This window comes from Danaus plexippus, chromosome 25 (genome assembly GCF_018135715.1).
Source record: "Danaus plexippus chromosome 25, MEX_DaPlex, whole genome shotgun sequence".
Lineage (NCBI taxonomy): Eukaryota > Metazoa > Arthropoda > Insecta > Lepidoptera > Nymphalidae > Danaus > Danaus plexippus.
In genome coordinates this window covers 5605206-5618818 of record NC_083553.1, presented here as the reverse complement: position 1 = coordinate 5618818, position 13613 = coordinate 5605206, and the positions used below count along the sequence as shown (strand labels likewise).

The window sequence follows — 13613 nt, the reverse complement described above, 5'->3', positions numbered from 1 at the left end:
TACGTATCTATAAAATCAATATATCGTTAAGATCTAGACGTAATTATTTGCGAGTATTTTCTTCAACTGAATAGTTTTGAGTACCGATTGAGGAGCTCTCTAATTAAATTGCTGTTGCATAAACTTCCTCTACTAGATTTTATTTATGTATAGAGATGTTCTGTAGAACATAATGATAGAGGAAAATTTATTTTATAAATATAAATATTCCATAGATATGTTAATAATATATTTAAAGATATTTTAATAGTATATATGACTGGAATAACATTTCAAAATTTGTTTTAGAAGTAATATTAAGCTAGGTATGTAATTTAATGATATATTTAAAGCGATATATAAATTAAGAAAAAGCGGTATAACCGACTCGTACCGAGCGTATATTTTTTATGTATATTTACATAAGACGTTTTAGTCTGAATTTGATTATTTCTTTCGTGTATACAGTTAGTTGCCAAAACATTCCCATGCAAAAAGCCTTGTTAGAACATGTAGACAGATCATATACAAAGTGACCTTTATTTATTTTCAATCTCAGCAGATTAAAGCAGATATGTATCCAATATCATTTTAATCCTAGCAAATACAGTGAATTATTTAACCAAATTTTCGTATTACGGTATTTATTTTGTAATTTCTGCTTAGATTAAAAGACAAACTATACTACAAATATTATATCTTTTTAAACTTCTACAAATATATTGTTATATATATCACTACCTACACCAAAAGAGAAAATTGTATTAAAAAAACAGCTGATAACAATAGCAAAGGTCGATGTGATAACAGACCAAGTTCAATGTAACCATTATTTAGAAAATGATAAGACCTGATTCATACAACACTTAAAACAAACAGGCGTCTGTCTGACACGGAGATTATTTATATCAAAATATTAAAAAATGCATTTCATGTAAATAATTAATACATAATCACTCAATTAATATATTTCTACATACTATTGTAAATGTAAACTAAGTATATGATATAATTTGATATATATATATATATATATATATATATATATATATATATATATTTATATTGAGTACGTCGTCGTTAGTAGGTAAGCTTTTATCAAAATTTATAACAATGTAATATTTATCTATATGAATAAATAAAATGATAGTGTCCGTTGGTAATATTAAGTGAAATATTTCTGCTGGATGCATATGAACGTATATATACATAAACAAACAAACACTTTTTTTTACTATTTTTGTATATCTATTTGTTCCGGCTTATCTGTAACCGCTGGACCGATTTTCACGGAACTTTCACTGGCGGATAACGGATGTAATAAAGATTAACCAAGCTATTTCTGTTTGAGTTTCTTTTTTCATCGATGGAAATATATATAGATATATCCACGCAAACAAAGGCGAGATCACAGCTTGTATCATAACAAAATCACGACTATAAATCAGTCAGAAACTGTAACAAATAAATGAGACAAACAGGACAAAAAAAAACATTTTAAAGTACCAATTAAACATAGTTATATATTTTTAAACACTAGTTCTATCCTGCAACCTCACCCGCTGTCACTGATGATGTGAATGTTTCTTTGTACGTATTGTATGAACTATATCAATAGAATCCAATATATATACACATATATATATATTATTATGACAATAGTGAAAAATTTGTGAGAGTGACATTACCGAACACACTTGGTAGGAATGACTTTTAGCTGTTAATAAGACACGTCCGTGTAATAAAATATTTAATATAAAGAAAGCTATTAAGAACTAGTGAAACAAACGAAGATCAGTGACCACTGCGAGTCTATATGAATCACTTAATATTTACACGAACATTTGTCAAGTGTATTTCAGCAGAACCCTTTTTTATCATATCAATTCCAAATATAATCGCTTTCAGGGAAGTTATCAGTCCATCGTAAAAAAAAAATGTCAACAAATGCGTGAATAATATGAAAAAGTTACTAATATTGTTTTGCGAAGAGTTTGGTTGTTTAAATAAAAGTTACTTAGTGTGGAATGAAAACTGACTCAGAGATAGAGCACGTTGCCATACAAAATAATCATAAGAGTTTATCGCTGGTTGTGAACAAAAAGACGTAGAAAACAGTTTAAAGCAAGGTCGCTTAAGACAAGTGTATGCAATTATTTTGAATTTAACTGTGACAAGGCTCTAACATCGTTCAAGTAACTCACATTCCAAAGTAAATATAAGTATTATGTTTTACTTTAAGATGGTATTCAATTAAATTTTCACTTTTCATTTATTTATTTTTTAATCAAAATTAAATTCATTACCGAGTGTAATCAATATTGTCATACACACATTAAAATACAATAGTCAATGAATAATTATCACCGAATGAACTTGGAGTTAGTTAATATAGAATTAAAAAATGATCGACACGAGCAGAGACGATGCTGGAACCTCCGAAATATAGCATAAGGCAACTGCAACACCATAATTTTAAATTTAAATATTAACTCAACATTCGTACAATGTAAATAGCATAATTGCGTGTAACGCAGAACGTTTATATATAAGAACAGGCGAGAGTAGTTAGTGGTATTTTTAACAGTTTACGGTTTGGGCCACCATTAAACAACCAGATGGCATTCCAACTGGCATACCAGACTCGAGCTGGACGGATTCCTACATAGGGTTAAATTGGTGTACGGAGATGACGTTGGTTTCTTAAAATACGACTCCAATTACACTATTGAACGATATACTTGAACCGAACAGTCCTACTTGATGGTATTTTTCGAACGTGCATTTGATGATTTGATGGTAGTGGTCTTGATGCTGTAGGAATGTGGGAAGGGAAAGGAGGTATATGGTTTAGGGGTCCTCGGTCATCGTACGCAAATGTAATTATATCTATACCTATACTGAACCAGTCTTTTCATACAATTAAATTGTTGAGTATTTTCATTTGATGTTTTTAGGAACATTATCCACGCATGTCATGACACGAGGAGATGAAAACGAACAATCACCTAACAGTCCGCATCACGAATTGTTAAGTTATATTAAATCCAAGCGAACAACGGTATTATTCAATCCTCTTAATGTAAAATATTACACGTATTTTTATGGTTAATATCGTGTCTTTATTAACTTTTCCTTGGATTATAATAAATGGATACGATAAAGACGACAAAGACGTATATTAATCTAAAGGAATTAGAGTACATACGATGGGTAAATACGAACAGGGTAACAGATTAAAACCTACAGTTTACAGCCTTAATATATACATAACTGCTCTCCCAACGTAACGGTATTAGGGTATATACATCCACGTGAACAGAAAAATTTGACGGTTACACCTTCATTCAAAACCATCTATAAGCCGAATAAGTTAAAAGCATCTCCATATAAAGGTGAACTGACAAAAAGACCACCAGTTTGTAATGGTCGGTTTATGGTGGTGACATCACCAAGAAAAAAAACAGGCGAAAACCGGTCGAGCCTGTAACGAAAATCGTTTTGCAATGCAATTAGGTTGCCAGCAGATAAAATGGCGGACAAACAGAGAAATAATATGACAAAACTTTAAATTGGCATTGTTTAAATATATTAAGCTAATAACATACATAGAGCTGGCAAGTTTTTAGATTCGGATTAAAAGTATAAAACTTCAAGTCCAACTACTAGACAACTGTATAGTTGATATTGCTTACATTAATTGATCGATTATAAGCACAGGGTCAACGACCTGACCCTCTCAGTATGTCGTCAAAATCAGAAGCGGAGATGACCTTAACCGTCCGAGCCTTAAAGGTATTCACACTCGACTGACACGTTCATATGTTGTAATGAACATGTATACATATATAGTCGTGGAGGCTCAGCATAGTCTACGGAGGCATTAGTTTTGGATAAATATCAATAGCCCCATGTGGTATATCATGATATACTCCACCAGATGTAACCGATGAGTCAGAATTCATTTGATCAGCCTCCTTGACATGTACGCGATTACGACTGGAGTATTGTCTCACATGTTATTTTTACACAATGACCGCGACCATTTCAGTGTACTTACCACAAGTTTACACCGTCACACTACACACGGAGAGTTGACAGTTTCACATTAGTAAAATATCACTACCTATTATAAAGGTAGGTTAGTGAATAAGAACGGAAACGATTTGTTTGTAACGTTACGTTACAAACTCGTGGTAGGCGTATAGCTGGTTATTGTGAATAAAAATGAACTAGCAACATTGTTTTTGACAACTTTCAAGCGAAACACATCGAATAATTAATGATATTAACATTTCTGACCACACTGAAGATTCCTTTGTTTTACACCAAAAACATCATTGTTTTCATAAATAAATCTACGTTAATTATATATTGTTATATATTGTGTTATAATAATAAATGCGACTATATTGAAACAGGAAAACATATAGCGCTTATTTTTAGTTCTAGGTCATTTTATGCAGGATTTGTTTCCTTCAAACAAATCACATACATTATATATATTAAATTGTATATAATACACGTTACATAATATAACGCTATTTTCCTGGGACATTCGAGGAATGTGACATTGTTATATACATGTAAAATAATGTTAATATGAACAAGGGCGGTGTTAGGCCCACGCGGCCATCTCTAACTGGCTGTGTGGGCGGTGTATGCTGTGTACGGAATTGTGTAACTTGCTAAATTAGCTTTAGGACATCTGGGCCTCATCCTGTCCTCAATTCTGGAGACATTGTGATACATAAACGTAATTCAAATATCACGTAACATATATCACACAAATGTTGTGTTTGTTTTTACGGTAATATTAAATTCTATATATATCTGAAAAAAACTTTAATAATTTTAATTACTCGAGGTTAAATGTATTTAAATTTAATAGAAATTAAGTATAAATTAATTATATAAGTATTTAAATAAGCCCGAGTCCAGAGACGAATATGCAAATTCTGTTAAGGGTAAAGAAAATAAATAGCATTTAATAAACTTCTTCCTTAATAGACATTATTTAGCTTTTTATAAGATAACAAGGTATTGCACAACGAGTTATGATAATTCAAGTGCCCCTATAATAAAGCTGCATCTTGTATCTCATACACAGTTCACATGTGCACTTTCCTCGCGATTTCCTGATTACGTGTGCTAAATTGTCATCAAAATCGAGATTATATAAATAAAACTGTAATTTTAAATTAAATAATACACTAAATAACGAACATTGAGATGATTCTGATGAATAAAATATTAAAAACTGTAATAATGTTTCTTAGTAAGGGATGGTAATAAGTTTAGGACCCCCCACGGACACTTCCTGCGGGTAATTGATTCAATGGATTATGTCTTGGCGTCTGAGAGACATCCTCTTATATGGCTATGGTACTGAATGAGCCGAGAAGTCGACTGACCGCTGAGTGCTGACGGTATCCTGGAGAACCAGATTTACATTCTAGATGTACTGGTTTGAAACTATTTTAGGAAAATGACGACATTCACAGCTCATGTTTTTATCATCTTCAATTCATTGAAATCGATTGAAGTGATGAATGTATTTAGCGATTAAATTTATTGATTATAACACAGTTATGATTTAAAATTAAGTTATTACAATTTTAATTTTTTTTAATATTTAATGAAATCCTCGTTAAAAAAACATTTTAAAGATCTTTATATTCATTAACAATTTGTGAATTTTAATGAAAAAGACAGCCGAAAGGTTTTATTGTTTTTAGATTGATTTAGAAAAATAAAACGTCAATGTGTTTTAAAAATATCAGAATCCAAGTTTCGTCGTTACACGCCACACGAAGTTTCTGATTCAATAGTCTACGTTAATACTATAACATGCTATGATTTATGAATGAGAACTATTAACGCTACGTACGTAGTGCGACTATGCAGACTCGGAGTAAGTATACTATGTAAGTACACAATTCACTGCGCCCATATATATGGAAATTAATAATTCCATAATATAGATTCCAGTCATCGAATGACATACATACAGAATACATAACAGTAGATTATTTTACATAGCTTATACGATAGTAAATTAAATATTAGCAACATATTGTCCATAATTTTTCACAAGACAGCTTAAAGATATTGTGGTAAAAATACTAACTTAATTATACCCCTTTATATTGTTATTTCACTATCAGTCTTGCTTATATTTTATAACGCTTCATACACATTTTTATGCAGGTTTTATCTTTTCACGATGTTTCTAATTTTTAGCCGGTTCGATTTCCATGACTTGTGTTTCTAACAAAAAAAAAACAGTACATATTTTTTTTAATATTTAAAATGAGTTTATAAAACATAATTTAATTTTTTTATTAATAGACTGTGTGTAGTCAAATTAACATTAATGCGTCTATTTTATCCGTATGTATGTTATCCCACAAATTGAAAAACATGCTAAAAAAAATTTGGTTGATGTTAATAATTCAACATCAACTTTCAATTCAGTAAATAATTTAATTACTTTACACTATTCAAAATTCCCAATTCATTCCACTGGTCTTTGATGCGACACTAGTACTAGGATCATTACGGCCAGAGGCGCCATTATGGTGACGTCATTATAATTATGACGTCATTACGATCAACGACATGCAGGCCCTCATTACAGAGGCCCTCTAATAATGTTACATCAGCTGAATGTTAAGACACAATTCAGCCCAGACCACACTTCGTACAGCTCGAGTGTGCTGTGAGGAAAGACGAAAAGACTTGAATGACACAAGATTTATTAGATGGCAAATACATTGATGCTATTTCCTCTTAACAATTTTTTTATCGATACATTACTCACGATATTAAAAAATGTTTCACAGACACATGCCTTACATCATTACTATAAAACTTAAACTAAATTAAACTACAGCAATTCACTTGGTACGCGCTTCCACACCAAAAGAAAATGTTACGTATATCACATAACGACGCTGAATATATATAACCGACTGAGTTCACGTGAAAAGCTGTGTAATGTTTCGTTTATAGCGCCGAGTTATAATACTTTTTAAGTGTAAATGAGATGACGTCATTCAGAGAGTACGCACTACACTACACAATACGGTACGAAATATACGCCAGGGTTCGTTAGCCGCGATCCTACTTTAATATTATTTTTATAGAAACGCCGTTTCCTACGGCTTGCTTAATCACCCGGTTCTGGCGCTCAAGTGTTGCAGTGCTATTTAACATTAATGTACAACAAAAGTTATACGAAGTAACAATATAATCATTTCGTGCTTACTGAAAGCCAAGTTTTTAAATATCTGTAGTTGACGTCTGAGATTTTCATGAGTATACATTAAAGTTAGGTAATAATTTTCAATATACTATATGTTTTTTATTTTATTTTTACGTTTCAGATGAGATTATGTTTACTTAGAGCATCCAAGCTCATCTGCAGACAAGATGAAGGAATCTTGTTAAATAAAATACAATAGCGTAATACATTACGAGAGGCACATTTTTTTACCTCTAATATATTGTGTTAGTGAGTCAGTTGTATGTGTGCTAGTAATACCTTGCACTAGATAACAACTGATAAGCCATATCATTAATGGTTGTAACAAAAAATGCAAGTTGATAAACAATTAAAATAGCCACAGCATACTTATGTCACAAATTTTCGACTGCCGCAAACGAAAATATTTTCTTTTTTGTAACAAACAAATATAAAATATATTGTAGAAAAATATAAATTGCATTAAAATTATTTTACACCAAAAATTTTAAAGCATCACAGTATGAACTATTATCTTGTATACGAGGACAGAAATTTATAAAACTAACATACTATGTATGTACCATTAGGAACTACTGTGAACATCTGTCATTATAATGGCAATCAATTATATGAATTTTGAAAATATATAAAAAATACACTAATCTATGGATCACATTCCAAAACTCTCATAGAATAATTAAAACTAATATTTTTCAGATTTACAATGCGTTTATAATTATTTCAACTAAATACACCCAATGTCTCATAGAATATTTAAATATTGGCTCTTTAAAATGAGTGTGCCGATTACAACATATTCATGGTCAGATTTTATGATATGGTTAGTGTTACAAAATACTGAAAACTTGAAATTTTATCTAAATTTTCTTAAAAAAAACTAAGGTTATTACCAGACCGAAGACTTGACTACCATTATTTTAGATCTTAATAGAATATTTCCTTATTCATCAGAATCATGTTTCACACGCTAATACCAAGTGCCGACTTGTTTCGTTAAAAAAACATAAAACTATAAAACATAATCATTTAAACGCATTAATTATTAGATATCGGTCATCATCACAGCGGTGACATCACCAGGACACAAGGTTGGGGTGATGTCATGCCAATTCGTGTTTAATAAAAGGTTGAGGCTGCAAGGTCCTCTTGTTAAAGAATTAGCCGGAATGACCTTATGGCGGACGGAATGGCCATTGATTGTATTGTCAGCGTTAAAAACAAAATAATATATATTTATATATAACAAAAGTTAATATTGTAGGTAGCATTTAATGGGTTCATCTTAATTTACAACCAATTTAATTTAATTTAATGATATAAATTGATCAGAAATTTATACTTTTAATGATCTTTAAAACTTTGTACATATGTCTTCAACAAATTTTTAACATTAATTATACAATAAACATATTCTGGTATAATTAAGTAATGATATGCTAAGTGCCATTATTTTCTAAATATTTAAGCAATATTGAATTTATAAAAATTGTTAATGAATATAGGAGTATAATTTACATTTAACATTTGTATTTCGTAATTTTTGTAATTATAATATAAAGTTACCTACATAAAGTTTGTCAAAAAAATCTTTTGCAGACAATGCAAGATGCATGAATATTAATTCCTGTGTCATAAATAAGTTTTACCAATTATGTTTAAATTTCACCACGGTTATTTCTTGTAATTCCCTCGTATAAAAATCATCATCGAACTTTGAAATATCAAACACGGTTTAGGCTGCTTGTAACCCAGTAACTCCGCAGTTACACCAAAGTGGGCCAACCTACCGCGCCCAAGCAACGCCCGTTCACCGCGATTTACGGGCATTCCAATAAGAATAAAATAAATAACAATTATGGAAAATTATCGCAACTTCAAAACCTGTATTTTGTTTAATTTTATTCGCAGCCTTACAATTTTACGTATTAACAATATTGAGATAAATTAAATCATAACATATATCTTACCTGTAGATCAACAAGATCCCATTAAGGGGCGATTGATAAAACCAGAGTGTACCAAGTTTTCACTGTGTCGTGTTTCAGCGCGTAAACATAAGATGTGGTTCACGTATAAAGGAGGAACTGGTACTATCACTATCACCACGAATCCACCTTTAAAACTCACAAGCACAAACACTTGACAATCCCAAGATTAGTTTATGTGTACGTTTTATATCAACTGAATACAGCAATTATTATTTTCATTCATCGCAAAGTGAAATCATTCGAGACGAGCGGCGATTACGTTGCCCAACCGAAGAAACTACAGTTTAGAGGGGAGCGGGCAGAAGGGTATACTCGCGTCATCCGCCATATTGAAAGATTACGTCATCATTCAAACATGCCAATGAGAGACAAGTCAACCGACAAAACTACACCCAAACCAAAGATGGCACTACTATTGCAAGATAATTGTTATTGGAAATCATTACTTCTGCACTTTCTGACTTTTGTACGTCACTTGAAACCTTATTGAGCTATTAGATATGTTATGTAGAAATAATTAACGTTGCAAATATATATTGAATTTCCGAATTACTATCACACCTTTAACAATACTTGTAAATTTAGAGTTGTTTGTTATAATAAAGTTTAAATTTAAATGGTCTCTGTAATTTTTACTTCTCTGCTATCTATGGTCTTTGTATCCATAATCAAAGAGAGGGAGTTAAATGTCATTTTAAAGGAGAATTTTTAATCTGTATTTTATATGTAAAATTCGTCAATCGTCGTAACTCACAACAATTAAAGTAAAATGCGAGTGTCGAGTGAACACTGAAGTGTATTTATTTCATAAACCTATTGAACTTTTATTGTAACGTAATTTATATTCCTTACCGTAAACTTAATTGTTAAACAAACGTTGACTTGCTCATACTTACGGTATACAATGCAAGGTAAGAAAGTATCATTTAATAGATTAAACAATGAAATATTGTAATTTATTAAGTGTTTAACTCTCTTCAGATACGAGACCAGAGTTATACGAGGAGGTGAAGCTGTACAGAAATGCCAGGGAGAGAGAAAAGTTAGCACCAATGATTAAATATATGGATTTTATTGTAATAATATTTCTGCCAATTTCGTATTTAATATTAAATATTTGTACTATTAAAAACTACTAGCATAATAGCATCATCTGAATATCATAACACTGCTGTAATGTAGTCATTCTTTACAACGAGCTTAAAAGATACAAAACTGCTGTAATCTGTATGCTTTAATTTGATATGATATTATATATGTGTTACTAAAATCTTTTCAGGCATGACAATATGGCCGAACTCTATGCTGTGGTCAGCACCCTTCAACATTTAGAAAAAGCTTACATGCGGGACTGTGTGCGTGCACAGGAGTACACTGCTGCCTGCAGTCGGTTACTAGTACAATACAGAGTAGCCTTCAAGCAAGTTACCGGAGAAGAGTTCCCAAATATTGAGGCATTTGTTACAAAATTCAGGGTAAGTTCTATTCAATTGAATCAGTAATGACGCATCATGTTTTTTAATATGTACAAAATTCATAAGTACACATTAAAATAATACTATGTTAATACATAGTACTTTACTTCTACTGAACTCGTAAATCTTATATCTGTCTCTTCCGCCATATCAGCTTCATACAAATTCTTACTCAAGAGCCTATTGTAGTCAAAATACAAATTTTTATAAATGCACATATATTCCAGTTAGATTGTCCGGCAGCATTAGAGAGGATAAGGGAGAACAAACCAAACCTGATTAAAGATGACAAAGGGAACACTAACAAATATATCGCTGAAATTGTATCGGTGAGTACAAACACTGGTAACACAACAACAAACTCCCAATTGTATACTTGCTTATGACAGTCATATCTAAGACTTTTGCAAGTATTCATGAATAAAACTATGATTTTCGGTTGTATTATGCGTTTTTTATTGCATATTTTAAACTACAAACTCCCGACGTTTGGGTTACTTTGCAGCAACCATGGTCACGGGCTCACATTTCGTCTGCCCGTGATCACGGTTGCTGCAAAGTAACCCAAACGTCGGGAGTTTGTAGTTCTTTACAAAAATAAATCATGCGTAGTTTATCCGAATAATACTAGTTTCATTTAAATATCTATCTAATTTGCATACAAATTTTTCCCTAATTAATAAATATTTTTAATTTCATTATATTCAAAAATGAATATTTTGATTTTTGGTATTTTATTAAATATATTGGCATAATATTTTATTATAATAAAAGTCCTTGTGTGTATTTTCCTATAAATTTATATATGTATATGCATTACTGTACACATTTCCAATCAAATTCAGTATTGAAAGTTATATGTTGAAATAGATTTTATATTGTCTTTCTAAAAGTCATTCACTTGTTGTTCTCATAGACCATTATATTACTATCACAAGGATATAGTCAATGTTTTGCGAATTTTTAAATAACTTGTTAGGCTTACACAGTTAATAGTTACCAAACAGTTATTTGTTATAAGTGAGTGAGAGAATACAACAAATGATGCTGAAACTATAGCTATAGATATCAGGCATCTGTAATCTTCTTTATTCTTCCTCATCAGCTGTTCATAACGTTGATGGATAAGTTGCGCCTGGAATTCCGCGCCATGGACATGATCCAGCCAGAGTTACGTGACCTCCGGGACACCATGGAACGTCTCACCATGCTGCCTGATGACTTCGAGGGGAAGCTCAAGGTGAACCAGCTCACAATATATTTTTAAAGCATATTGTTCACTCAGGAATTTATTAATGGAAATGTTTTGATTTTTAATCTCTGGTCATGTCTTGAATGCCAAATGTCTTCTAATTTGTAACGGTGTTATGATACAAACATTTAATTGATATCAAATCGGTAATGTCACAAATGTTCCCATAAGTGATGCAACAATACATTTCTATGCACATAACAGGTTATTATAATTTATTAGGCATTTATCATTTTAAGGACATTTTGTTATCATTATATGTATATTTTTTTTATTATTTTATCATCAAATACAAACTCATGAGTAATCAATGATAATAATTTCTATGTCAGGTAGTTCAGTCCATGAACCAAAAAAAAAGAGTTACACCTATAGAACCTTTTTCAGGATTATTATATAAATATTTCATCTCCAGGTCCAAGAATGGCTGGACAAGCTGTCGGAGATGTCGGCTTCAGATGAACTATCAGAGTCCCAAGTGCGACAGCTGCTGTTTGACCTGGAAACTTCATATGGAGCATTCAACAAACTACTCCACAAGGATTGATTAAATGAGACTGTTTTAGGTTCGGCTTATTTGTTATTAACTTTATATGCTCGTATTGGACTTGACAGAAAATTGGATCAAGTTTATTAGACATATTATTTGTCCTTGCTTACCTAAAATAACTTAAAAAATAAAGTAAGTTTTGTTTTCAAAGAAAACCTTTTTTACAATTCTATATACTATCTATCAGGATCCCTAAGACGTAACATGCAGGATATGTGTGTGACAAATAAACATAACGTACTTATTATTTAAAGCAAAAAATTTGATTAGGAAGCGTGGAATGTTAAATCGATGTACATGTTCCAGTTTGCTTGACCAATTTTAATGTAACTTTTAGCTCAACGTTCCTTTAATGTTAGGAACATAATTATCCTATATGTTTTTATTTTCAGATGCAAGCTCAAGTGATCTGTATGAAGTTATATTCAAGTCTATATATCCATTGTATGCATATTATAATATATTGTTTAATTATACTAGAATATTCAGATGTTATTACTGAGATGGCTAAATAAAAAAGCTGTTTTTTTTATAAATCATTAACATATTATATTGCAGCGTTTTATTTGATACCTCTCTCATTTTTCTTTTCATTTGACTCAATATATTTATTCAATACAACCCGATGCATCCTGGACCTCCGTGCTCTCGTTGTAGATGTTCCTCGCATCCGGACGAAGCGATATTCCTCCTGCCTCATGCTCACAGCAAGAGATTGGAACAGTTCTCCTGTCTCTGTTTCCTTCAAGTAACAATTTGGATGTCTTCAAAAAAAAGGGTGAATAGGCTTATATTGAGATAGTGCGTTCAACACCTACGACTTCATTATCACCTTCCAATGGGTGGAATATCAGTTAAGCACTATTTAATCGAAAAAAAAGATAAACTTTATTATATAAATACCTGTGTAGGAGTAAAACAGCGTTATTATGAATAAATTTGTGTTGGACACGAAATATATAAATAAGCTACAAATGGGTAAGCGGGTCCTGAGACGCAGAAGCAGAAATAATATACTCGCACCCAAGACGCTCGTGTACTCAAAAATCAAAATCATTAATCAAGTATAAACGAAACGAATGATGCAATTGCGACCATT

At 31.4% G+C, this 13613-nt stretch overlaps 2 protein-coding genes across 5 annotated transcripts in view; one reads left to right on the top strand and one right to left on the bottom strand.

Annotated features, from left to right (window-relative positions):
* LOC116775372 (protein 4.1 homolog) overlaps nt 1-9514 on the bottom strand; it is a 38333-nt gene extending 28819 nt beyond the window's left edge. For all 4 annotated transcript variants that reach the window (XM_032668264.2, XM_032668266.2, XM_032668269.2 and 1 more), the window contains exon 1: nt 9217-9514. The gene's annotated coding sequence lies outside the window, so the exon portion shown is untranslated. The remainder of the gene's footprint in view (nt 1-9216) is intronic.
* Nucleotides 9515-9947: 433 nt separating this feature from the next.
* Nucleotides 9948-13064, top strand: LOC116775374 (vacuolar protein sorting-associated protein 28 homolog). Its single transcript, XM_032668273.2, has 7 exons — nt 9948-10148; nt 10219-10279; nt 10517-10712; nt 10940-11041; nt 11818-11952; nt 12380-12530; nt 12907-13064. The coding sequence occupies exons 1-6, from the start codon at nt 10142-10144 to the stop codon at nt 12509-12511; spliced, it is 633 nt and encodes a 210-aa protein (XP_032524164.1). The 5' UTR covers nt 9948-10141; the 3' UTR covers nt 12512-12530; nt 12907-13064.
* Nucleotides 13065-13613: the final 549 nt, after the last annotated feature.